Raw genomic sequence first — 25,388 nt, 5'->3', positions numbered from 1 at the left:
TCCATCGGGAAATCATACTGAACCCCGGTCTGATACAGCACAGGCTTGCTCAGAGGTCTGACTGCCCGTTCACTTACGTACGTGATCAGCAGATGTGAGACGCTGGCCGCGGGCGTCTATGTGCACAATATAGTGGCTGAATTATTAGCATATTTATGTTTACTGTGAGCGAAATCGCAGCTGATCCGGCCAAGATCCCCCGACTCAGAATCGACCAGCGAACATATATTTTAATTACAATTAGCACGTTAGAATATAGGTGATTATGGGCCTGATTCTGGGTCAGACAAATCTCTGTGCATAAGCGCGAATGGTGAGTGTTTGAATTACGCGCAACAATGGTTAATTTAATTTGCTCCCATCCATTACCAGATTATCGTTTTAATAATGGGTTGATTGTACAGAAAATATTAAGGGGTATGGCCAGCTTAAATGTGTGACCACTCTATGATAAGACAGAAAGAAACAAATACATACATGACTCAGTCGACTAAATGTTATAGGGGGTCTGAGTTTGCCGGAGGTACGGGATTTCGTCTGAGAATTAAATATTTTTTTAAAGCGGCAATCATTTACAAAGCAAAACCAACCTTGTTTGGCTTTGTGCTGTAAATGATTGCTGCTTTAAAAAGATGTGTATTCTTGGCTGAAATCCCACACTTCCGGCAAACTTGGACCCTATTACATTTAGCCAATTGTCTTATCTTCAAACTCCTTCTCATGGCATCACTGGGGCCAAAACCATACTAAAATGGCAAACCATGTAGAATAATTTTAACCCTATGGTGACACAGTCATTACCAGTTTAAAGGATAATTCATTTACATTGAGAATTTTGGAAAGTAAACCCTTTCTATGAATTATAGAATCCCGATATTATCATCATAGTTTTCCCAACTGTGGTGACTAATGTTCACATTAGGCTTCCACAACAGAGGACTCAGTTGATGAGTCAGCTGCTAACCAACATTCTATGCCTATGAGGACCCTACTTCCTGCTGTCATCATTATAACTCTCCAAAAGCCACTTGAGTCCTACACTCATATTAGCCCATCCATTTTGGGGCACTGATATAATCATGGACCCTAACGCCACAGAAGAGGAAGCCATGGGGAAGGCCCTCCACAGTTTAGGTAAGGTGAAAAAAAGGGTAAGAGGTTAATTTTAATCAATTCATTATAAAGCTGGAATTTTCCTTTAATGTCCACAAAATTATATTGGGTAAGGGAGTAGATACCACATGTGGAATATGAAAAAGTATTTTGTATGATTGTAGACTTTGTGCCTTGTGTCTAGTTCTCATAACCCATGCCTGTCTAATGTCCTATAGAGGGAAGTGGGCAACACCTAAAAGGGAAGACAAGCCTCATTGCTTTACAGTCATTGTTTTACATGGAAACCAGTCAGAAAATATCCTGATACTTCACTATATACCATTACACGTGTATAACTATTGGTGTACATTGTTCAGGCTTAACTTGCCATTGTACAGTACGTAAATAGATGTGAACTTCAGTCTTATGCTTTCATTCTCTTCTAGGTTTGAATTTGCCATCTAGTGATGAGGAGTTATGGGCTGGTTCAGCGTCTCCAGTTATGCCAACAGCCGCAACAGAGACTGATGATACCATCGTACTAAGTACAGTCACATCATCCTCCCAAGTCAGTGTCCTACTTCCTCCAACCAGAAAAATCAGCGCTACAGCAGCATATGGGGTGGACAAGCTGGAATCTGAAGGTAGCTTGTGTACACTGTTACGGTTACCTTTCATGCATACCAGATTGTAGTGTGATGAGGGTCCAGACAGAGGGGTAGATGTATTAAGCCTTGGAAAGTGATACAGTACAAGTGTACAAGCTAATCAGCTGCTAACTACTATGTTACAGACAGTGGGGCAGATGTATTAACCTGGAGAAAGCATAAGGAAGTGATAAACCAGTGATAAATGCAAGGTGATAAATGCACCAGCCTTCATGTAAATTAACAGTTAGGAATTGATTGGCTGGTGCGTTTATCACCTTGCATTTATCACTGGTTTATCACTTCCTTATGCCTTCTCCAGGTTAATACATCTGCCCCAAGTGTTTGAAAAGGTTCAGGAGCTGATTGGTTGGTACTTTATCACTCTCCAAGACTTAGTACATTTGTTCCAGAGTGAACAGAGCTCATTAGAAGGAGCTATAGCTCACTGACACTCGGTGCTTATTCAATGGATAAAGATCAGAGCTATTATTTCATATCATCCCAAGGCCAGAAGTTACTTAATCAGAAATTCAGAAAAAAAATGCTATAAGTAAATTGTCCTTACCTGTCATCCTTAGTTTCCGTTATATAGAGGTAGACATGGTTGCGATTCTGCTTGCCCACATAGTTTATCATTGGAAGCCCCCAACAATAGTTTTGCCTATTAAATTGTCCCTAAATAATTTGATTTTAGTCCTGGACCACCAACCCGTGGCTCTCCTGCAAGTGCACCACGGCACCCAGTTTGGGAACCAATACCCTAAATTTTTACAAGACATGCTCATTTGCTGATGTTTGCCTCTGTACTAAAGTGAGATGTATTGATAAACTGGTAAAAGAAATATAAAAATAAAATAAAACATCCTCTAAACCAGTTGTGTACAATTGTGGCCATAATTACCTTCACGTTCTTATAAATGTACAAGGCAAATAATTTACAGCATAATAAGAGGGATCTTTTTGCCACTATGCCAGACATCTCACCATTGTCAAAAATGAGTACATATGTATGGGGATGATGCACCACTAGAGGATTCCATGTAGTAGTGCCCCTCCACTGTAACACATTCAGCACATTTACCCCTCTTATCAATGTTATAACAAATATGTTCATCGCCTCTGTAGTAACACATTCCTCCCCATCACCTCTGTAGTAACACATTCCCCCCGTCACCTCTGTAGTAACACAGTCCCACCATCACCTCTGTAGTAACACATTCTCCCTATCACCTCTGTAGTAACCCTTTCCCCCCGTCACCTCTGTAGTAACACAGTCCCAACATCACTTCTGTTGTAACACATTCCCCCAGTCACCTCTGTAGTAACCCATTCCCCCCGTCACCTCTGTAGTAACCCATTCCCCCCGTCACCTCTGTAGTAACACAGTTCCACCATCACCTCCGTAGTAACACATTCCCCCTATCACCTCTGTAGTAACACAGTCCCAACATCACTTCTGTAGTAACACATTCCCCCAGTCACCTCTGTAGTAACCCATTCCCCCCGTCACCTCTGTAGTAACCCATTCCCCCCGTTACCTCTGTAGTAACACAGTTCCACCATCACCTCCGTAGTAACACATTCCCCCTATCACCTCTGTAGTAACACAGTCCCAACATCACTTCTGTAGTAACACATTCCCCCAGTCACCTCTGTAGTAACCGTTTCCCCCGGTCACCTCTGTAGTAACACAGTCCCAACATCACTTCTGTAGTAACACATTCCCCCAGTCACCTCTGTAGTAACCCATTCCCCCCGTCACCTCTGTAGTAACCCATTCCCCCCGTTACCTCTGTAGTAACACAGTTCCACCATCACCTCCGTAGTAACACATTCCCCCTATCACCTCTGTAGTAACACAGTCCCAACATCACTTCTGTAGTAACACATTCCCCCAGTCACCTCTGTAGTAACCGTTTCCCCCGGTCACCTCTGTAGTAACACAGTCCCAACATCACTTCTGTAGTAACACATTCCCCCAGTCACCTCTGTAGTAACCCTTTCCCCCCTTCACCTCTGTAGTAACACAGTCCCAACATCACTTCTGTAGTAACACATTCCCCCAGTCACCTCTGTAGTAACCCATTCCCCCCGTCACCTCTGTAGTAACACAGTTCCACCATCACCTCTGTAGTAACACATTCCCCCTATCACCTCTGTAGTAAGACAGACCCCACATCATCTCTGCAGTAACACATCCCCCCATCACCTCTGTAGTAACACAGTCCCACCATCACCTCTGTAGTAACACATTCCCCCCGTCACCTCTGTAGTAACCCATTCCCCCCGTCACCTCTGTACCACAGTAACACAGTGCCACCATCACCTCTGTAGTAACACAGACCCCACATCACCTCTGTAGTAACACATTCCCACTATCACCTCTGTAGTAACACATTCCCCCCATCACCTCTGTAGTAACACATTCCCCCGTCACCTCTGTAGTAACACAGTCCCCCAATCACCTCTGTAGTAACACATTCCCGCCGTCACCTCTGTTGTAAACAGACATGTTGTGTTCTTAAACTGATCATATTCCCACCCTCCTACACAACTTCATCTCCCACAATTTCATAATCTATTGATGGTACTACTATCTCCTCTATCCCCCAAGTGCACTGTCTTGGAGTAATTTTTGACTCCCCCCTAAGACCTTGATCCACTCACTCATTCTTTTCATACTGGACTACTGTAATCTTCTCCTATTTGTCATCCCTGACAAACACCTCTCTTCACTCCAATATATCGATAATGCTGCTGCCCAGCTCATCTTCCTCACCAAGCGTACTACGTCCACCTCCCCTCTCTTACCTCTCTTACAAACCCTTCACTGGCTCCCCTTCTCCTTCAGAATCTAATTCAAGCTTCTCACACTCACTTGCAAAGCCCTCACCCACTTCTCTCCCATTTGCATCTCTGACCCTATCTCCATTTACACTCCCGTCTGTCCTCTTCACTCTGCTAATGCACACCGCCTCTCCTGCCTACTGATTACCTCCTACTAATACCTCTAAGATTTTGCATTTGCTGCTCCCTTTCTCTGGAATTCTCTACCTGCCCACCGCTCTACAAAACTTCAAATGGGCTGTCAAGACCCGCTTCTTCACCAAACCCAGCAAACTCTCATCCTAAGCCCCCCGTCCCACACTCACTGTCTACCCCATCTGTGTCACCCCTGCCTGTCTGCCCCTCCCCTTTAGAATTAAAGCTCTCATGTACAGGGCCCTCTTTCCTCATGTGATTTTCCTTCTCTTACTTAAACTGTCTTCTACTCCATACTCTCTTTGACGGCACCAAATCCCTTGGTTTTCTGCCACCCTGATATTTAGTTCAGTGTTGTGTGCTGATGCAGCTATGTTAATATACCCTGTGTACTCGTCCTATATTGTCTTGAACTGTAAGTCACTGTTTTCTTGTTTTGCATATTTGTTTATGTACTTTTTTTTTTTGCTAGTCTTTACATTCCTTCTGAATTACTGATCTACTGATTTACTGATTTACTCTCTGGAATATTAGACTTTTGCACTGCAGATCCAGCAGAGGGCACCACAACATAATTTACTGATATACTGTAGCTGAAGTGATGCCACTTCTCTGTTTCTTAAAATGAAGTCAAATGTTAAAACATGTTATCCATTATAATAAAAAAATAACTATTCATTTTCGATGTCTTAAACAAAGTATCTGTGTAGCCATCTATATATATTATCCTTATTATGACCATATAGCTGAGTCTTTAAAAAAAATTAGATTATTTTATATTAAGATTGTTTAAATTGAAATAATCCCGGTTCATCCCATCACATGCACAAACCACCACCAACATTCAAATATGAGTTCTGTACTTGAACAGATATTGCAAATATTTAACTGTTACATATTACTACAATTTGACAAATAGGTAAATGCCACTACAGTAATTTATATATTTGAGTAATGTAAATGTGTTTTTTTTTTTAACTAATTCTCTATTTTGTTGGCCTCTTAGGGGCCCTAACACTTGCTGACTGTTGTTGCTTCATTGCAAGCATTTACCTGGCTTATTAGTAAATGTTTCAGGTGTGATGTCCCATTATATTTGTAGTGTACTGTAAACTACTATTATTTGGATAGTATTGAATATTTTAATTGAATATGATACAAAATGTTTTATTACATAATCTCCAGCATAAAACATTTATATCAAACTCTCTTGGCCAAATGTTATTACTGGTTGGGTATGGGTTACCGGCGGCCGTTATCCCGGCAATCAGCATCCCGACCCTGCAGAATGCAGGGGGGTGGGGTCGAGGGCTAGTGTAATGAATCCCCGTGTGGGCTCGGTGGCGAGCACAGGTTCTATTACCACTCATGGACACACACGAGTGGGAATAGTCCTCGGCCCCCCTGCCAGCATTCTGGTGGCCACCGGTAATAGACTTCCCCAGTCGTCAGGACATTCACGCAGGAGAGTGGAGTCTTCATCCGGAGGTCTTTCAATTCCTAGTGGAAAAGTGGGGCCTACCAGATGTACATCTGATGGCGTCTCGACACAATCACAAGGTTCCGGTCTTCGGATTAAGGACAAGGGATCCTCAAGCAGCGTTCGTGGACGCACTGGCAATTCCGTGGAACTTTCAGCTGCCATACGTGTTTCCTACAGTGTCACTCCTGGCCAGGGTACTACGGAAGTTCAAGCAAGAATGAGGAAAGCTAATTCTAGTTGCTCCAGCGTGGCCCAGACGGCATTGGTTCTCAGACCTGCAGGGTCTATCGATAGAGCGTCCTCTTCTGCTTCCTTAACGCCCAGACCTTCTCGTTCAGGGCCCTTGTGTCTATCCGGACCTGGCCAGACTGGCTTTGACGGCTTGGCTCTTGAAGCTTCACTCCTGAGGGCCAAAGGATTCTCTGAGGCGGTTGGTCAAACTATGTTGAAGGCCCGCAAACCGGCTTCTGCACGTATTTATTACATGGTCTGGAACTCTTACTTCACATGGAGTGCTGCTAAGAACTATGATGCCTATTCGTTCAGAACTTCCAGGCTTTTGCCTTTTCTGCAACAAGGCCTAGATTTAGACCTTCTTCTGGCCTCCCTCAAGGTTCATATATCTGCCTTGTCGGAGTGGTTTCAGAGGAAAATTGCGTTTATTCCTGACGTTCATACTTTCACTCAGGGTGTTTTATGGATTCAGCCTCCCTATGTCCCTCCTGTGGTTCCATGGGATCTGTCTGTTGTCTTAAATGCCCTACAAGAGTCTCCATTTGAACCTCTTGAGTCTGTGGAGCTTAAATGTCTTACACTTAAGGTTGTGTTTTTACTGGCTATTGCCTCTGCTAGGAGGGTGTTGGACTTAGGCGCTTTGTCCTGTTGTCCACCCATTCTGATTTTTCACCATGACTGGGTGGTTCTTCGATCTCGCCATGGTTATCTACCAAAGGTGGTATCATCTTTTCTTCTTTACCAAGAGATTGTGGTTCCGGCTTTTATCTCTTCTGGTTTGTCCTCCAAAGAGCGGTCTTTGGATGTGATACGGGCTCTCTGTATTTACGTAGAGAGGACTGCCTCCCTCAGGAGGTCAGATACCCTTTTTGTGCTTTTTGGTTTTCATAAACGTGGCTGGCCTGCAAATAAGCAAACCTTGGCCAGATGGATTAGAATGGCGATTGCACAAGCCTATGCACAGGTTGGTCTTCCAGCTCCTGCTGCTATTAAAGCCCATTCTACTCGGTCTGTTGGACCTTTTTGGGTGGCCCGCCGCGGCGCGTCTGCTGAACAATTGTGCAAGGCGGCTACGTGGTCCTCAGTGAACACGTTTATCAGGTTCTATGCCTTTGATACTTCCTCCTCCCAGGATGCTTCCTTTGGACGCCAGGTTCTTGTACCCACTACGGTGTGTCCCCTCCCATGAAGAACTGCTTTAGGACATCCCCGATGTATTCCCTGTGGAATCCCACTGTACCCCGCTGCAGAAAAGGAGATTTAGGGTAAACTTACCATGGTTAAATCTCTTTCTGCGAGGTACACTGGATTCCACAGGGCGCCCACCCTGACGCACTTAGCTTCTTTGGGTTTGTATAGCATTAGCCGCTAGTCCTTTCTCCTGTCGTGAGAATGTGGTTCTATGTGACTAACATTTACTGTCTCTTTTACCTGCTATTGCATTGGACTGGTTATAGAGGAGGCGGTGCAAAGCATCCTGGGAACAGTCAAAGCTTTAGCCTGTTGGTGCCTCGGATCTGCATGTGACTTGCAGGGTTCCTGGAACAGCTCGCTACAACCAGTAGCGCTATTACAGAACCACCCTGGAGCATGTCTTGCAGCCTGTGGAGCATCTTTTCCAGAGTTGGCGGCCTGCCCCTAGATACAAATCCATGATGTCGCCGGTTTAGGGGGCATGGCTGGCACACCTCCCTGTTATGGTGCTGGTGTACCCATGTTTCCTCTCTGAAGTTCACATGGATGATGCAAAAAGCTTGATCTCAATCACCTCTAAGGATTTAAAAAAAATCTAATTGATTGCATTTCCGTACAAACTCATAAATAATAGCGGTGGTGGTCTAGTGAAAAGACCAGCAATGCTAGCACAGGTCCCATTGCAGCCACATACATTATGTGTAGGTTGATCGGGTGGTAGCAGTGGTGCAAGTAGAAAAAATGTCTTACGGGTACTGTGTGCGCGCGCCGAAGGAGCGCGTGGCAAAAAAATGGGTGTGGCCAAATGTCACATGGGCCGTGGCCAATGAAAATGGGGGCGTGATACACATATGGGGGGTGGGGCAGATACACGTATGACCCCAATAGTGCCAGATACACGTTGCCCCACAGTGCCAGATATACATTGCCCCACAGTGCCAGATATACATTGCCCCCACAGTGCTAGATAGAAAATGCCCCCACAGTGCCAGATTTACAATGCCCCACTGTGCCAGATATACATTGCCCCCACAGTGCTAGATATACATTGCCCCCACAGTGCTAGATATACAATGCCCCCACAGTGCCAGTTTTACAATGCCCCCACAGTGCCAGATATACATTGCCCCCACAGTGCTAGATATACATTGCCCCCACAGTGCTAGATATACAATGCCCCCACAGTGCCAGATTTACAATGCTCCCACAGTGCCAGATTTACAATGCCCCCACAGTGCCAGATTTACATTGCCCCCACAGTGCTAGATATACATTGACCCCACAGTGCTAGATATACAATGCCCCACTGTGCCAGATATACAATGCCCCCACAGTGCCAGATATACATTGCCCCCACAGTGCTAGATATACATTGCCTCACTCGGGCTGCTCAACGTCCCCTCCAACTGATGTGCTCCCTGCTCCGCCTCCTCCTAACGCGCGCGGCTCAAGCAGCCTCAGCAGCCAGCCCCACTCTGCGCCCACTGCCGCGGGAGCGTGATGACATCACAATCACGCTCCCTGCACACCGGGAAGGGGAGGAGCAGCAGCGGCAGTAGCAGTACCCGGCCGGCCACAGCAACTGGTGAGCGCTGCGCACATCAACGCTGTGAGCGGCGGCCCGGTGGAGTGGGTACGGCGTACCCGTGGCTAAACTCTTAAGGGTACGCCGTACCCGCCCACTTGCAGCACTGGGTGGTAGTTCCACCACAGATACTATTTGGGTTGATTTGAGGGGTGTGGATTATAGGGTCGACCACACTTAGGTCGAGTGTCATTAGGTCGACCACTATGTCATTAGATCGACACCTGCAATAGGTCGACAAGGAAAAGGGCCGACATGATTTAAAAAAAAAAGTGATATAGTTTTATGCGTAAAGTGACCGGGAACCCCAATTAGTGCACCGTGTCCCCTGGCATGGCGAGCGAACTTTGGGCAAGGTGCCTCGCTCCGCTACTGCTGCGCTCGGCACAGGTTACTATTCCCAATCATAGTCCACGTGGATCGTAAAGTATAAAAAAGTACAAAAAAAGTGAAAAATTCATGTCGACCTTTTTCCATGTTGACCTAGTCACAATGTCGACCTATAGACCATGTCCACCTAATGCATGTCAACCAATAGTAGTCAACCTAATGACTGTTGACCTAAGTGTGGTCGACCTATAGACCATGTCCACCTATAGACCATGTCCACCTAATGCATATCAACCAATAGTAGTCAACCTAATGACTGTTGACCTAAGTGTGGTCGACCTAGAGACGGATACCGATTTGAGAGGGCAGCACATGATTAGTGACTGTGACCAATCATATACTACCTTACTTGGCGCTGACACCTTCCTCTTTCAAACTGTTATAAAGTTCCTTCTGCAGCTGTAATTTGTAATGACCAAGCTCTATATGGTGACACAGACAGATACATATTGAAAATGACTCAAACAATGATTTGCGTGATGTGTAAGGAATTTATATAAAGTATTGTCAAAGTCAGAAAAATGTCTTAATGCACACTGCCATATTTGCACCGCACACTGGTCCGTGCTGCGCATGCGTACGCTCTCCCGTGGAAGCGCATACCCGCAATAGCGTGCACTCGCACGCGCAGTATGCGCATTTACGGTAGAGTTTACGTGATCGTAGCGTGCGACTCATTAGTTACAAATGTTCACAATTAATGTAGTTTATAGATCATGGTCCCTTTGATAGATTCTGAAAGTTTGGTTAAAATAGAACGTCCCTGAGCCGAGGAATCCCTCTTTACATCGTACGAAGGGTCTAACAGGAATCATACAGCAGTGTTTGGTACCCATCGGAAGAGTATTTAATCAGCAATATTCCGGTGTTGGTTTGGAGCGGATTAATCGCTCGTGCGAATAGTTATGGACATAACAAGTTATGTCTATTTTCTATTATCATTTGTTCTTACTTAGTCATGCATCAGTGGGTCTCAAATGGCTCTTTGACCTCAGAGATCCCCCAAACAATAGTTTGCATGTTGAGGGCCTCATATCTACACATGCATAAGGTAATCACAAGAATAGTAATTGAAGATCAATTGTACTCCAAATCAGTATCTTTCCCGCAGACGGAGTGCAATAGCCTTTAATTACATTGAGCTTTGAGACTCAATGGAGAAGACCAACACCTGTGTTTACAAATGGGGCTGGATTTGTATACAGGAAAATAAGGGCTGAGACGTCATTGTCTCAATTGAAAGTGGACATCATGAATATAGAGCAGAACCCAGACAGGATTCTGTTTTGTATTCGCCAAACAAAAGGTCTCCAGAAGACAGGAATGTGCTGGTCATCACCCATTGTGTTACATAACTTAGGCCACTGATACAAGACAGTTTACCTGTATGAATCAACCTATGACCTTTGTTATAATGCGAAGCCGAATTCCTGCGTCCAATGGACAGTGAGACTGTAGGGACCATTAGATTGCATTGTGTGTGGGGCATAAATAGGCAGGCCGACCATATCCAAGAGCACTCTCTCATCAACGGTTATCTGCTGATAATCGGGAGCTGGATATCGAGGCGCTGGCGATCATACCCTTTGTGCGTAAGTTCTCTCCATAATCATTGTCTTTCTGCGAGCCAATTTCTCTCTCTCTCTCTCTATCTCTCTCTCTCCTCTTTTCTCTTATATACCTTATAGTATTATAGTATTGTATTGTATTGTATCTAGGTCAGCGTAGTATTGTCTATTTGTATTTATTGTTTAGTTCTGTGGTTAGGAAGTCTCTGTTATATTGTAGTGTATCATATGTACTGTTATCCTTTTTTTACAAGTATATTAGATATAATACAGTTAATAGGCTTTGGAACCCTAAACCAGTATCTGTGTATTTTCTATAGTGTTAAGTGTTCACTTGAGCGTCGGTGACGCACAAGCAGCTTTGTAGTTAGTCAGGTTACACAAGGTTGCACTTACACCCTGTACTCACATTAAGGTATGCAGTGTATTTCATTGATATAAGGTTTTACATAAAGGTATAGTGTTGTGAGCGTCGGCATCGCTGGTGACCTCCTCGTGGTCTCGAGCGTAAGCTACGCCATAGCGAATCATTTCCCTAGACATAACCAATAACGTGTCCTGTGATCACTGGGCCGCGAGCGAACGTGACGCTTGAGCGTCTCGCCTACGGCTGAGCGATCGTTACGCAAATAGCGTACCATTACGGTACTTCTTAAGTAAACAGCGTACAGTGTTCTTAGACTTCTTAAGGTGTTTTATACGACAAAGGAATTCAGCATTGTCAATTGGGGGCGTGTCCTATCCTTCTCATATCTGCACTGGGTAGATCAGCAGACATTATCCCTCCAGCAAAGGGTGGGAGGTTGTCTCGCAGTTGCTGACGGGATAAGCGTCTGCTTTCGCTTAGATTAAGAGTGCTGAAGGAATCCGGGACCGGAAGTAAGAACAAAACGCTTGTGTCTTTTTAAAACTGTTTATTTTTCTTTTGTCTTGCGTACGCACGCATATATCTGCATTTCTGTTTCATTTTTCGTATATCACTATTCCTGTTTGCCAAATTTTATAGTTGATAGAAAGGGCTAAAAGGAGATTTGCTGTTATTTAATAAGTAGAGGTAATAGTTAAAGTATAGAACAACACACGGCTTGTCCGAGAGACGAGGCAGCCAGTGTGCAGTGTGGATTGCGGTAGATGATCAGGGATCGTCTACATTGATAAAATATATATTGTGTTACGGTGGATCCTTTGCATTGCGTACACGTGTCGCTAACAAAGACTAGCGTACGCAATCCGAAAGGCAGACGCACGCAGCGTACACTACGCAACGTAGCGTCTGGTTACGCCCACGTAGCTCAAGTCACGAAAAGTTGAATTAGCGCAAAGCGATAATTAGCGCAAAGGCGATAAGTAACGCACAGCGGTAAATAACGCAAGGCGATAAATAACACAAATTGATTTCAGCTTTCCAAAACTTAGTTTAAATACCTTGTTTTACTGTAGTACCTCTGGGGAGAGCTATCAGACTACGGGAAATGATTTTTCTGATCAGAAAACTATAAGAATGATATTGGGTTGAAAACGGTATGAGTGTATTGAATCCCGCTTTGTGGACTTTGTGATCTAGGTGATAATCCCGCTTTGTGGACTTTGTGATCTATGTGATAATTTGTGATCTATGTGGAATGTGATGAGCACGATCTGAGTGAAAACGTGCAACAGAGTGTGATAAAGTTTTCGTTGTATTACGCTCTGGCTGTTTTGGAGCACAGTAGGGAGACTCCAATGATCCTACCATTTATGGGCAACAAGTGTCTATAAGTGGTACGATTGGACCGCACGGTTGTATGTGTGACCAATAACAACGGGTTATGAGGTCGTATATCCATGCGTAAATCTTGCCCTCATACGTGTTGTAGGGAGCACATGCAAGCGTGATTTGTGTAAAGAAAAAGGAAGGGAATTTTCTCAGGAAAATCTCTAGAGATAGGGCCTGCAACGGCTACACGTGTCTGCTAGAAGGCGGAACGGAGATACCCGGAGCAGAAGAAGTTTTAAGGAAGTTCTGTGTTTGGTGCATTTTAGGAAGTTTTTTCTGTGTTAAAAAGGTCCACAATGGCAGCCAAGTGCACAATACAGAGACGGTCGGAGGTCGGGATTCAGACTCCAGAGGCTTGCAGACCCCGAGGGTCTGCTCGGTTAGTAATGTGGGGGAAATATGGTCCCCACTCTGAGACCTTTTGTGATGAATGGACACGAATGACTGCGGGGGATAAGGCACCATTTCCCGGGATAGGTAGTTTTGACTCAGAGGTGTTGCATAATTTAAGGCAAAGGATATGTCTCATCAAATCAGCAAAGAGACGAATCAAGCATTATGATTGTTTACAAATATGGCAACAGGAGAGTGAAATGCAAAGAAATATAACTTACTTACCTAACTTTCATCTTGAGAGAGGAGAAGTGGCAATGGAGGGGATTGTGGTTGCGGAGAGAAGCACAAGGGTGAACAATAAAAATGCTCTTAGCAACAGTAGTACAGATAATAAGAATAAGTGTAATAAATGTAACAAAGATAATTGTAATACTGTTGAATGTACAACTATTAACCCATGCAAGTCGCACCCCATGTTAAACTTTCCTCAGGAACACCAACCAGAAAGTGAACCAAGAACGATGTCGGCACCTCTTTCAGAAGCCATCACACAAGACGTCCAGGTGGACACGACCCAGTCGGTAAAAACTGTAATCAAACCCCCTAATGGAGGGTCAGGTGAGGTCGTGTTCACAGGTATGTATGGTAATATACATCACGCACAAACAAATGTACCTTATATCCTAGAACCAATTCAGAATGACATTACTGGACTTAATCCTGTTAGGGTAATTGCAGTACCAAATGGGGAAACTGACTCTTCAGGAATCACTCCTGTCAGGAACATCGCCATGTACTGCCCTTTTTCCCGAACAGAATTAAGAGCAATTCTGTCTGAATTTCCTGATCCCAGGAAAGATTTAGTTGCTTGTCAAAGATACATTAGAGTGCTAGGACATACTGCAGAGCCAAGTAACAAAGATTGGAGGACAGTGCTGAGGGCATGTTTACCCCCCGATGTTGATTCATTGAAATTTATCACTGATTGTAAGCTAGATGAGGAAGTGCCACTAACAAACAAGTATAACCAAGATAATATAAAAAGAATCAATCTACAGTTGAAAGAATATTTTCCTACAGTAGCAAAGTGGAATAAAATCTATACAATAAGACAAAAAGAAGGTGAATCCGCAGAAGAGTATTTTCACCGGGCTCTGCAGGATATGGCTAGGTACACTGGTATAGATGACATTGAAACTAATGTACACCACAGAGAGGTAGCTGTGTCCGTATTAGCGAGCAACTTGAAAGACACACTAAAAATTAGGGTACAAACTTCAATACCTCATTGGAGAGGTATCTCGGTGGCGGCATTAAGAGAGTCCGCTATCGAGCATGACCGAAATATCCAAAGAACCAGGGAAGCGCAGGGAGAGCGGTTGATGACACTGAACATCCAAGCACTAGAGGATGCATCAAGTCGACCGGAACCCCAGGCCCCTAGCACATGGAGAAGGCCAAGGATTTGTTACCATTGTAGAAGAGAAGGGCATTATGCCAACAACTGTAATAACCCACATAAAGTTAGACCCCCTAGACCAAGAAATGAGCAAAGTTACAACATACACCATTATAATCAGGGATCATATAGGAAGAATTTTGGGCCACACCCATAAAATATAGTCAAGAAAGGTGATCATTAGGACTGATGGTAAGCCTGAGGTAACGATTAATAAAGTGGGAGGTCATTCACTAAAGACACAGGGATGACCAGGTGAAACGTTGTAAATGTATTTGTGAAAAATGTTTTTCTCTCCCTCTCTCTATCCCCATCTCTGACTAGTAGTGGTAAGAATTCACACATTGCATATCCACTTGGTCCTTGCAGAAGTCTACCAAACCCCAGCATGACCTCCGCCACAATGTATTCTGGCCAGATACAGACAGTGGAATAATGCAAGTGCTGGTGGGGAGGGACTGCTCAAGGAGACCATTAGACACGTAGATACGACAGCCTGATAGTCTGACAATGTTTTTCTAATGCTAACAATGTTTTCTTACAATGTTTAAAAATGCTTTGTTTCTCTTCTCTTATTGGTGGTTATTGTCGGGTTATGTAATGTATATATGCACATGAATTGTTCTCTATCTCTTTTGTTTTTTTTATTTTCTCTCTCTTCTCACTCATGTTTCCATGGTTTAAAGATGTTATGTCACCCCTCAGTTGGACCAATGGTAATGCCAGATTTTTGCTCCTTACAGAAAGATCGTCGGTTAGGAAGGAATATTGCATCACCAGAATGATCGTTTTTGAAGACTGAGAGACAACACCTTTGAGAGGACAGCAGAACAAGAAGAACAACAAGACGAGAGAACTTATTATCGTAACAAGTTCTCTCCCCCTCAAACTGATTTTCTTATACCCCATTTACAAATTTCTTCTTTTCTCCTCCTGTAAGATGGACTTGCCCCAAGAGACTGTGATATGGATTTTTTCCCGTTAACCATGATGTTGACCAGAGCAGTCTGTTTCGGTGAGAGTACCAGTGAGGTCGAGAAAGGATCCAGAAAGGTCCTGAGGACTGAGACGGAGGTGTAAATTTCCAATAGCAACCCAATCACCAAGCAAAGGCGAGTACCGGGCACGATCTAACCACCCTGTTATCTGTAAACATTTTCTTTGAAGGATTGTTAGTTTAAGAAGAAAGACCGTATCTGTAGGCTCTGTAACAAGAATGCCAATCCAGTCTTAATAACCATATGGACCGGCATCCATTGAGTGACTATCACTCTCTAGTGGGTAGCGTATTAAACCAAACAGATTGTTGGGTATGCTCTCAAGTACCTCAGGGTCACAGCAAATCAGGGCTAGTACCATTTCCTTTAACGTTAGGGGAGGTACTTGAGCTAAGTGGTGGGAGACCGGTGGACCGGAGGTTTAACATCTCCAGCCCTCCTAGTTTGAAGCTCCACCAGTACCATGTGGATAGGTCCCTCTTATGTTTTAACATCTCCAATCCTAGAAAACCGGGAAATTGGGAAGTGTCATGGAGCAACCTTACCATGACCTTTTCACACAGAGCAGATAGAATGCCTACAGATACAGAGCTCGTACGCCACATAGCCAGTAGAGGAAAGTCTTTTCGGTATCGATATACCTTAGGAAATAGGATTACTAGAGTTGGAGAGGTATCACCAGGATACTGTGCACATGTCATACAAACTGATACGTGCATTAGGCAGATGGAAGAATTAGGGTCAGGAGATTTCACCTGGAAGGTTTGTAACATGGTCATGTCCTTCTCCGTCCCTTATGTTCTCCCCGATGACGCATATTTCATATGCGGGAGAAAGGCGTACAAGTGGCTTGCCCCAAACTCTGAAGGATTGTGTTATATTGGAAAAGTATTGCCTGAAGTGATGACTGTAACACATGACAAAATGAAGGACATACACCGTGGTGCCCAAGCTCCTTATACTCACACTCACTACGAACACCGAGTTAAAAGACAACTGTCAGAAAGGTTAGAGCATCCGGCCTCTGATCTTATCCATGAATCCACCGGGATTCAGGTTCTGGTAGCGTTAGATTCCACTCGTACCGCTCGAGGAGTGATGAATTATAAATACATTTCCGCACTCGCCAATTTGTTAGATAATATCACTGAAATGTATGATGACACGTTTAGATACACTGGAAGGGAACTCCAAGCTTACAAAACAGAACTAGTTCAGCATAGGATGGTTCTTAATTACCTTACAGCAGTAACAGGCGGATATTGTGTTACATTGGCAACACAGTACGGCATAAAGTGTTGCACGTACATCACAAATAGTACCGAGGATCCGGTAGAGGTCATAGACCAAAAGATGGATGATATTCTGCAATTAAAGTGGGAATTTCGTCGGAAACACAATCTCACCCTTGCTGCTGTAGGTAATGAGCTGACTGGTTGGGTGTCATGGTTGAACCCGCGAAATTGGTTCTCCGGTTTGGGAGAGTGGGCTCAAGGAGTCATAATGGATGTTGGAAAGTTTCTCCTGTGTATCTTAGGTGTTGTTATATCTATTGGATTGATATTTAGATGCGGGCAGGCTTTGATGAGGTGTAAACAAAGTACGAAAGTGATGAGCTTGAGGAGTGAGGAAACTGTAATTAACCTGGATTTGATTTATGACCCAATGCTAGAAACCATGACGTAATGATGTAATGAGTATACGGTCCGTCTTTCACCCATTTCTATGTTTTCCTCCGAGGTACAAAGACCCACGTAGACGAAGGATTTGATGAGCCAAGGGGCCGACAACGGAAAGATGGAAAGAAGAAGAGCAGACGACCTGATATACAAGATTTTGATGGACAATGCCATGGGTACCCCAGTTTCCCTAGGAACTTTAAAATCACGCTAGCCCAACATTTTTTGTAAATCCATGGACGTTGTTTGCTTTACTCACGATTTATGAGCAAAAGCACAAAGAAGAAGACTCCAATCAACCGACACCAATCAAGACCTCAATCGACAGATGTACATTTCCCTGACATAGAATATCATTGCATTTTCCATAAGTGTTCTTTATCTTCATCTCTACAACCCTCAGGTAATGACACACATAGTCGATAGGGAATACAGGCACAGATATCAGCAACCACATACCTCCCCCATTCATGTATCATCAACTAAAATGTGCATCCCCATTTTGTTACAACTGAAAGCCGAAATGAGCTCGGTAGAGTTTGACAGCCCATCCACAGACCCTTAGTACGGGATAAGAAGGAATTCAAATGTATACTTCGCAATACCTCGAAGCTTGATCTACCACACGTACGGCACGATGATACATGACCCTCCAAACATGGACTCATACACACATGCTTCTGCTTTCTCACTAGGTCATACCCTCTTCACACCTACTCCATTCTTCTTCCTTTCCCCACCATGGAAATCAATTAACCCCTGACTTACATTTTTCTCCTTAAATATTTTGTGGCAGTTATTATTGACTGCCAAAGGGTGGACTGTCAAAGTCAGAAAAATGTCTTAATGCACACTGCCATATTTGCACCGCACACTGGTCCGTGCTGCGCATGCGTACGCTCTCCCGTGGAAGCGCATACCCGCAATAGCGTGCACTCGCACGCGCAGTATGCGCATTTACGGTAGAGTTTACGTGATCGTAGCGTGCGACTCATTAGTTACAAATGTTCACAATTAATGTAGTTTATAGATCATGGTCCCTTTGATAGATTCTGAAAGTTTGGTTAAAATAGAACGTCCCTGAGCCGAGGAATCCCTCTTTACATCGTACGAAGGGTCTAACAGGAATCATACAGCAGTGTTTGGTACCCATCGGAAGAGTATTTAATCAGCAATATTCCGGTGTTGGTTTGGAGCGGATTAATCGCTCGTGCGAATAGTTATGGACATAACAAGTTATGTCTATTTTCTATTATCATTTGTTCTTACTTAGTCATGCATCAGTGGGTCTCAAATGGCTCTTTGACCTCAGAGATCCCCCAAACAATAGTTTGCATGTTGAGGGCCTCATATCTACACATGCATAAGGTAATCACAAGAATAGTAATTGAAGATCAATTGTACTCCAAATCAGTATCTTTCCCGCAGACGGAGTGCAATAGCCTTTAATTACATTGAGCTTTGAGACTCAATGGAGAAGACCAACACCTGTGTTTACAAATGGGGCTGGATTTGTATACAGGAAAATAAGGGCTGAGACGTCATTGTCTCAATTGAAAGTGGACATCATGAATATAGAGCAGAACCCAGACAGGATTCTGTTTTGTATTCGCCAAACAAAAGGTCTCCAGAAGACAGGAATGTGCTGGTCATCACCCATTGTGTTACATAACTTAGGCCACTGATACAAGACAGTTTACCTGTATGAATCAACCTATGACCTTTGTTATAATGCGAAGCCGAATTCCTGCGTCCAATGGACAGTGAGACTGTAGGGACCATTAGATTGCATTGTGTGTGGGGCATAAATAGGCAGGCCGACCATATCCAAGAGCACTCTCTCATCAACGGTTATCTGCTGATAATCGGGAGCTGGATATCGAGGCGCTGGCGATCATACCCTTTGTGCGTAAGTTCTCTCCATAATCATTGTCTTTCTGCGAGCCAATTTCTCTCTCTCTCTCTCTATCTCTCTCTCTCCTCTTTTCTCTTATATACCTTATAGTATTATAGTATTGTATTGTATTGTATCTAGGTCAGCGTAGTATTGTCTATTTGTATTTATTGTTTAGTTCTGTGGTTAGGAAGTCTCTGTTATATTGTAGTGTATCATATGTACTGTTATCCTTTTTTTACAAGTATATTAGATATAATACAGTTAATAGGCTTTGGAACCCTAAACCAGTATCTGTGTATTTTCTATAGTGTTAAGTGTTCACTTGAGCGTCGGTGACGCACAAGCAGCTTTGTAGTTAGTCAGGTTACACAAGGTTGCACTTACACCCTGTACTCACATTAAGGTATGCAGTGTATTTCATTGATATAAGGTTTTACATAAAGGTATAGTGTTGTGAGCGTCGGCATCGCTGGTGACCTCCTCGTGGTCTCGAGCGTAAGCTACGCCATAGCGAATCATTTCCCTAGACATAACCAATAACGTGTCCTGTGATCACTGGGCCGCGAGCGAACGTGACGCTTGAGCGTCTCGCCTACGGCTGAGCGATCGTTACGCAAATAGCGTACCATTACGGTACTTCTTAAGTAAACAGCGTACAGTGTTCTTAGACTTCTTAAGGTGTTTTATACGACAAAGGAATTCAGCATTGTCAGTATTGAAGCAGGAAAGTTGAATAATAACAGATCCATGAAGATCTCTGCCTTAAATCTGTCAAAAAGGATTCTGCCATGACTGGAAAAAGAGAACTGTAACCTACTGTATATTGCATCTCTTTTTATTTATCTGGCTGCTTATTTTAGCCACCGCTTTTTTTTTTAATAAGGCTTTTCTGATTCATTTGATTTGCAGCTCTCTCATGATTGGCACCACTCTCTTTTTATTCAGCTTTTATTCAGTTTGCTGGCTTGCATGCTACATCTTCCCTCCAGCCATGCAGAACCGCCGGAGTGGTACGTTGTCACTCAGCTGTCACTGTGCCATTACTTCTCCTGACTGCTCCACTGGCTCTGTGATCCTCTGTCTTCTCTTTACGCTCCCAACATTTCTCTTTCAACAGCTGCTACCATCTGTCTTCAGCATATATGTAACTGATTTTACGTTTAGGCCAATCTATGGGTATGCGTGAAAAAAAAACCAGATAATAATTGGGATGTGTTTCCCACAATGACCACATTGTCCAATGGCGAACTCATTGCACAAAGTATTGTTTATTTTTTATTTTTATCAAACATTAAAAAATGAGCTTAATTTATATTAAGGGGTATATTTATTTAGCAGTGGTGACCTCTATTTTCTTTGCTGAGAAAGGGTTTAGCACTGGTTAACCCCTCCCCTCAGTGTCGGACTGGGGTTTGAAGGGCCCACCGGGGGAATACAGTGATAGGGGCCCATACTTAGGGGTATGAACAGCCTACAAAGGGGGTGTGGCCAGCCTCCACAGAGGCTTGAATGCACAATAGTCTTGTGCAGTGGAATGCAACATATCTACCATGTATAATACAAGTGTACAGTCTGGAACCTGATCCCTAGAGGAAGGAGTGGGCCCTCAAGCAGTGGGGCCCACCGGTGGTTTCCCCTGACCCGTGTGGGTCAGTCCGACCCTGTCTCCCCTTGTAAACGTAGGTTACCACTCACTCACAGGTTACAGCCTCCTTATAGAAAGGTACTGTGATTGCAGTTTTTGGTTAAGTTACCACAAAATACATGATTCCGGCTGAGTCAGGGATTGTGGATGCTATACAATAAAAGATAACCTCCAGTGCTGACTTTAGTATATATACAGTAAATGTAACTTTATGTAAACACCTTTAAAAGGTGGATAATTAGCAAGAATTGTTTAAGCTTAAATCATTTGTTCTGCCATTTCCATTCTGCTGCTCTAACCCTGCCTACTTTATCTTCTGCTCATCTGTGTGTAGCACTGTTTATGAATGGATGCAGTAGCTGTTCTAATCCTTTCTGTTGTAAAGGTAAAGATGCCCAATTGTAAATCCTGAATGATCCCTTCTCCCATCTGCCATTGTATGCAGTGGGAATGTTGCTATAAAACTTTCAGGATATACCTGTGTAATCTTAGTTTTAATGTTTATTTGCAGTAACATCACTGTTGTATTTTCTTTTGGATGTTTGTATTACTATAAACTTGAAGAAATACTTCAGTACATATTCTACAAAGCACCCACTGCTGTTTCCTGCCACACGCCCTTTTACTTAAACAGATATTTCAGAGTATTACACCGAGCATGTTGTCTCCCTCTAACCTTCCACTTTCTACTTGTCGGTACAGAGGGTGATGAGGAAGATGAAGAAGAGGAAGATGAAGATGATGAGGAGGTGGATGAAGATGATGAAGATGAGGAGGAAGATGATAAGGATAATGATTCTGTTGATGACAGTTCAGAGAAAGATTCAGATCTTCCGCTTTTCACCCTCCCTGGCCTGTCCTCTCAAGAACCTCTTGAAGATGATTCTAATGTGGCCCTGATTGAAGGGGCAGCTTATCAAGTGCCCGACACCATGGGGTGGGAACAGCAGAACCAAGGCCTAGGTAGGTTAAATTACTATTTCTGATTTGCAGTATCTGGAGAAAGTGTTTGTACATATTCTTATAGTGTTGCATTATATCAGTGATTCCGAAGGTTTGGGTGCTGCTATGCTCAAGGTGGGTGCTAAGAGGCAAGTGGGCAGCTGGGAGCCCTGTAGAAGAGAAGGTAAAAGCACTGCCTCTTTTTTTTTTTTTTTTTTTTTTTAAATCAAGGTTGGTACTGTGCATCCTATTCCTTCAGGGCAATGACCCCTGCCACCCTTTAGTGGCAGTTGGCTCTTACAAGCCATGTGCCTTTTTCTTTACATTGCAGGCCGTACTTAGTGTGTGGTAACAACCTAGACTTACACAGAGAGGAATGGCTATGTCATCATCATGTTCTCTTTGTTACACAGATCAATATAAGTCAGGACAGTTACTGTGTACAATTCAGGGCATTTATACATATGTTCAGTGAGGGTGGCAGTAAGATGGGGAAAGAGACCACATGTGGGGAGATGCATTTGTGACATCATCACAGCTGAGCTGAGGAGCAGAAAGTGAGAGACTAGAGGGGGGTTTTGTGGAGCCAGATGAGAAGTATCAGGGAGGGTGATAGGTGGTGGTGGCAGTAGATGAGAGATGGTGTATGGGGATAATAGAGTGAGGTTTATGGTACAGCATTAGCAGTGTTACAATCCCTCTCAGCTAGTGTAATATTGTTGTGACTTATAAACTGTTGTGTAACTGCAAGTCCTGGTATGTATCCCAGGAGCAGATACAAATGCTAGGAATAGTAGTTACTACATAAACAAGAAAACTCAGGGCAAATTGATCTGAGCCATCGGTACTTGCGTAATTATGTTCCAAATTTGACAAAAGCCACAGTGGGCAGTATTTCTGCACAAGATTTCTCTATGGGGGGGGGGGTGTCACATATAGCACTTAGTTGCTTCTTCTTATTCATGAAATACTTTTTAACACTTAAACTGCTACTTACTAGTGTGATTCCTTGGAGCAGTTGGATTGTGCAGGCCAGGGGCGGTTGTGTGCTCCGGACTTGAAACTTAGGACTGTTAGGGACCCACCTGATGAGGTTACCCGGCTGTAGTACGTGGCCTCATATTTTTGCCCAAAAATGATGCCAAAAACCTCGGCTTTACTCAATGTTACATTGCAGGGTTTATTAGAATTGTTGACAGCGTTCCTAGTGCTTGAAGTGTGCACCTGCAATCTTTTTTTTTCTCCTTTGTGGTACTACAAGATTTCTCTATAAAATATGTTTGCAATTGCCAAGTCGGATTTCATTGCTGTGACGTCCCTGTGACTTCATAGAAGTGGGTGTGTCCATAACCTGTACCTCAACTCTGGCTAGGTCTTCTATTGCTGCAAGTGATATCAAATTACTAGGACAATTTCAAGAGTGCGGCTTATAAAGAGTCTTCTGAGTGGTACAGAATAGTTTGTTCCAAACCCTAAAGACTTTGAGTAAATCAATAAATGAAAGCCAAACCTATATTTGTGGAAGTAACACATAGTCCTGGGGCTAAAGGAGATAAAGTGACAGAGGTGTAGGGACAGAAACCCGCTCACTTGATTATTCTGTCCTGAACTGGCATTAGCATTGGACCGCATTACTTCACTTGCATCCCAAGTACATAACAAGGATGAGTATGTAGGATCAGGGGTGTATCTAGGGGTCCGGGCACCCCTGGCAAAGTAAGGGACTGGCGCCCCCCATATTTGAAATAGGGAAGGCGCATGTGTAAAAAAGGGACATGATCTTGTGGGAAAGGGGCATAACCATACAATAGTTCCCCCAATTCAAATTATGCTACACAGTAGTAACCCTTATACACATCATGTCCACACAGTAGCAGTTCCCTTTACATATTATGCCCACTAAGTAATTCTTATAACACTGAGGAGACATCAGCAGTACCTGGCCTGGCTGAGGTGGCAATGCCACCCAAGGCCAGGTAGTATAATCAAAAAGTAGTGCAAAGAAGTGCAGTGCAGCACACTACCCAGTGGTGCAAGTAGAAATAAAATCTTAGTGGCACTGTGTGCGCGCGCCTTCAGCGCGCTCATGCCAAAAAACTGGGTGTGTCCACATGCCACATGTTGCGTGACCAGTGAAAATGGGGGCGTGATACACATATGACCCCAATAGCGCAGTGCCAGATACACATTTGCCCCCAATGGTGCCAGATACACATATGCCCCCACAGTGCCAGATACACATATGCCCCCACAGTGCCAGATATGCCCCCACGGTGCTAGATATGCCCCCACAGTACCAGATATACATATGCCCCCACAGTGCCAGATATGACCCCACATTGCCAGATACACAGGCCCCCACAGTCCTAGATATGCCTACACAGTGCCAGATACACATATTTCCCCACGTTGCCAGATATGCCCCCATGTTGCCAGATATGCCCCCACATTGCCAGGTTCACATGCCCCCACAGTGCCAGATATGCCCCACAGTGCCAGATATGCCCCCAGCAGCGCAACTCACCGTTGTTGTTGATGCTGCTGCTGTCTGGGGCTGGCACTGTCTGCTGCTGCTGTTGGGGAGAGGAGAGTGCAGCGCGTGCCTCTCCTGCCCTCAGTCCGGTCTCCTCCTGCGTCATCGTCCTGTAACTCAGATTCTGGTGCTGGTCTGTGAGTCAATCAGAGCTTGCGGTCCGGCAGCGGTGTTTGAGTACACGCTGCCGCAGCCGCCGGACTCTAAGGGGGGAAAAAACGCCGGTCTACGAACTGAAGGGGGCAGGAGAGGAGAGGTGCATGCTGCGCTCTCCTCTCTCCACGGTGTCTGCAAAGTGGCGGTCCGACGGTAATGCGTTCCGGCTGGGAATTTCTTACCGATACGCAGTACCGCCATACTTGCAGCACTAGCACTACGTAACTCTCCTATTCAAATGTATATAGTTGTAGTCCCCCCTCAGCACATAGCCATAGCCCCCATCAGAACACAGCCCTTAGCACATACTGTAGCAGTAGTCTCCCCCACTCCCAGCACATACATAGCCTCCGCACACAGCACATAGCCCTGGTCCCTACCCCACAACATCCCAGCAGATGGTCGTAGTGTCTGGCAATACCTACTGTGCCGAGCTGCCTGGGACGGAGGGTGGAGGATCATTCTGCAGGCAGGTGTCCGGCACCGCACCAAACTACATGAAGAAACTAAAAATAAACTACAGCTCCCAGCAGCCCTTGACGCTGGGAGCTCCCGACAGCAAGGATTGCTGGGAGTTGTAGTTTTTTTTCCAGTTTCTTCCCTGTAGTGCATTGTGGTGCCGGATACCGCAGCAGGTATTGCCAGACACTATGGCTTAAGGGATTCCACCCATTGGCCGAGGGTGGCACCGTCGGGTGGCGCCCCTGGCGAGTGCCATGCTGGCCAATGGGTAGATATGCCCCTTTGTAGGATGTATATGTAGAAAGTATTCACGGTACGTGCCTTTTGTGCAATATTACAATGCA

The 25,388-nt window shown here is 44.3% G+C and overlaps 1 protein-coding gene across 3 annotated transcripts in view; it reads left to right on the top strand.

Moving 5' to 3' along the window:
- The window catches only part of ARMH4 (armadillo like helical domain containing 4), a 420,528-nt gene that overhangs the window by 93,982 nt on the left and 301,158 nt on the right, over window positions 1-25,388 (top strand). For all 3 annotated transcript variants that reach the window (XM_063947992.1, XM_063947991.1, XM_063947990.1), the window contains exons 4-5: window positions 1,542-1,739; window positions 21,654-21,914. In XM_063947992.1, the coding sequence (XP_063804062.1) occupies window positions 1,542-1,739; window positions 21,654-21,914 (459 nt within the window). The remainder of the gene's footprint in view (window positions 1-1,541; window positions 1,740-21,653; window positions 21,915-25,388) is intronic.

This window comes from Pseudophryne corroboree, chromosome 12 (assembly GCF_028390025.1).
Source record: "Pseudophryne corroboree isolate aPseCor3 chromosome 12, aPseCor3.hap2, whole genome shotgun sequence".
NCBI lineage: Eukaryota > Metazoa > Chordata > Amphibia > Anura > Myobatrachidae > Pseudophryne > Pseudophryne corroboree.
This window is presented reverse-complemented; position numbering and strand designations above follow the sequence as displayed.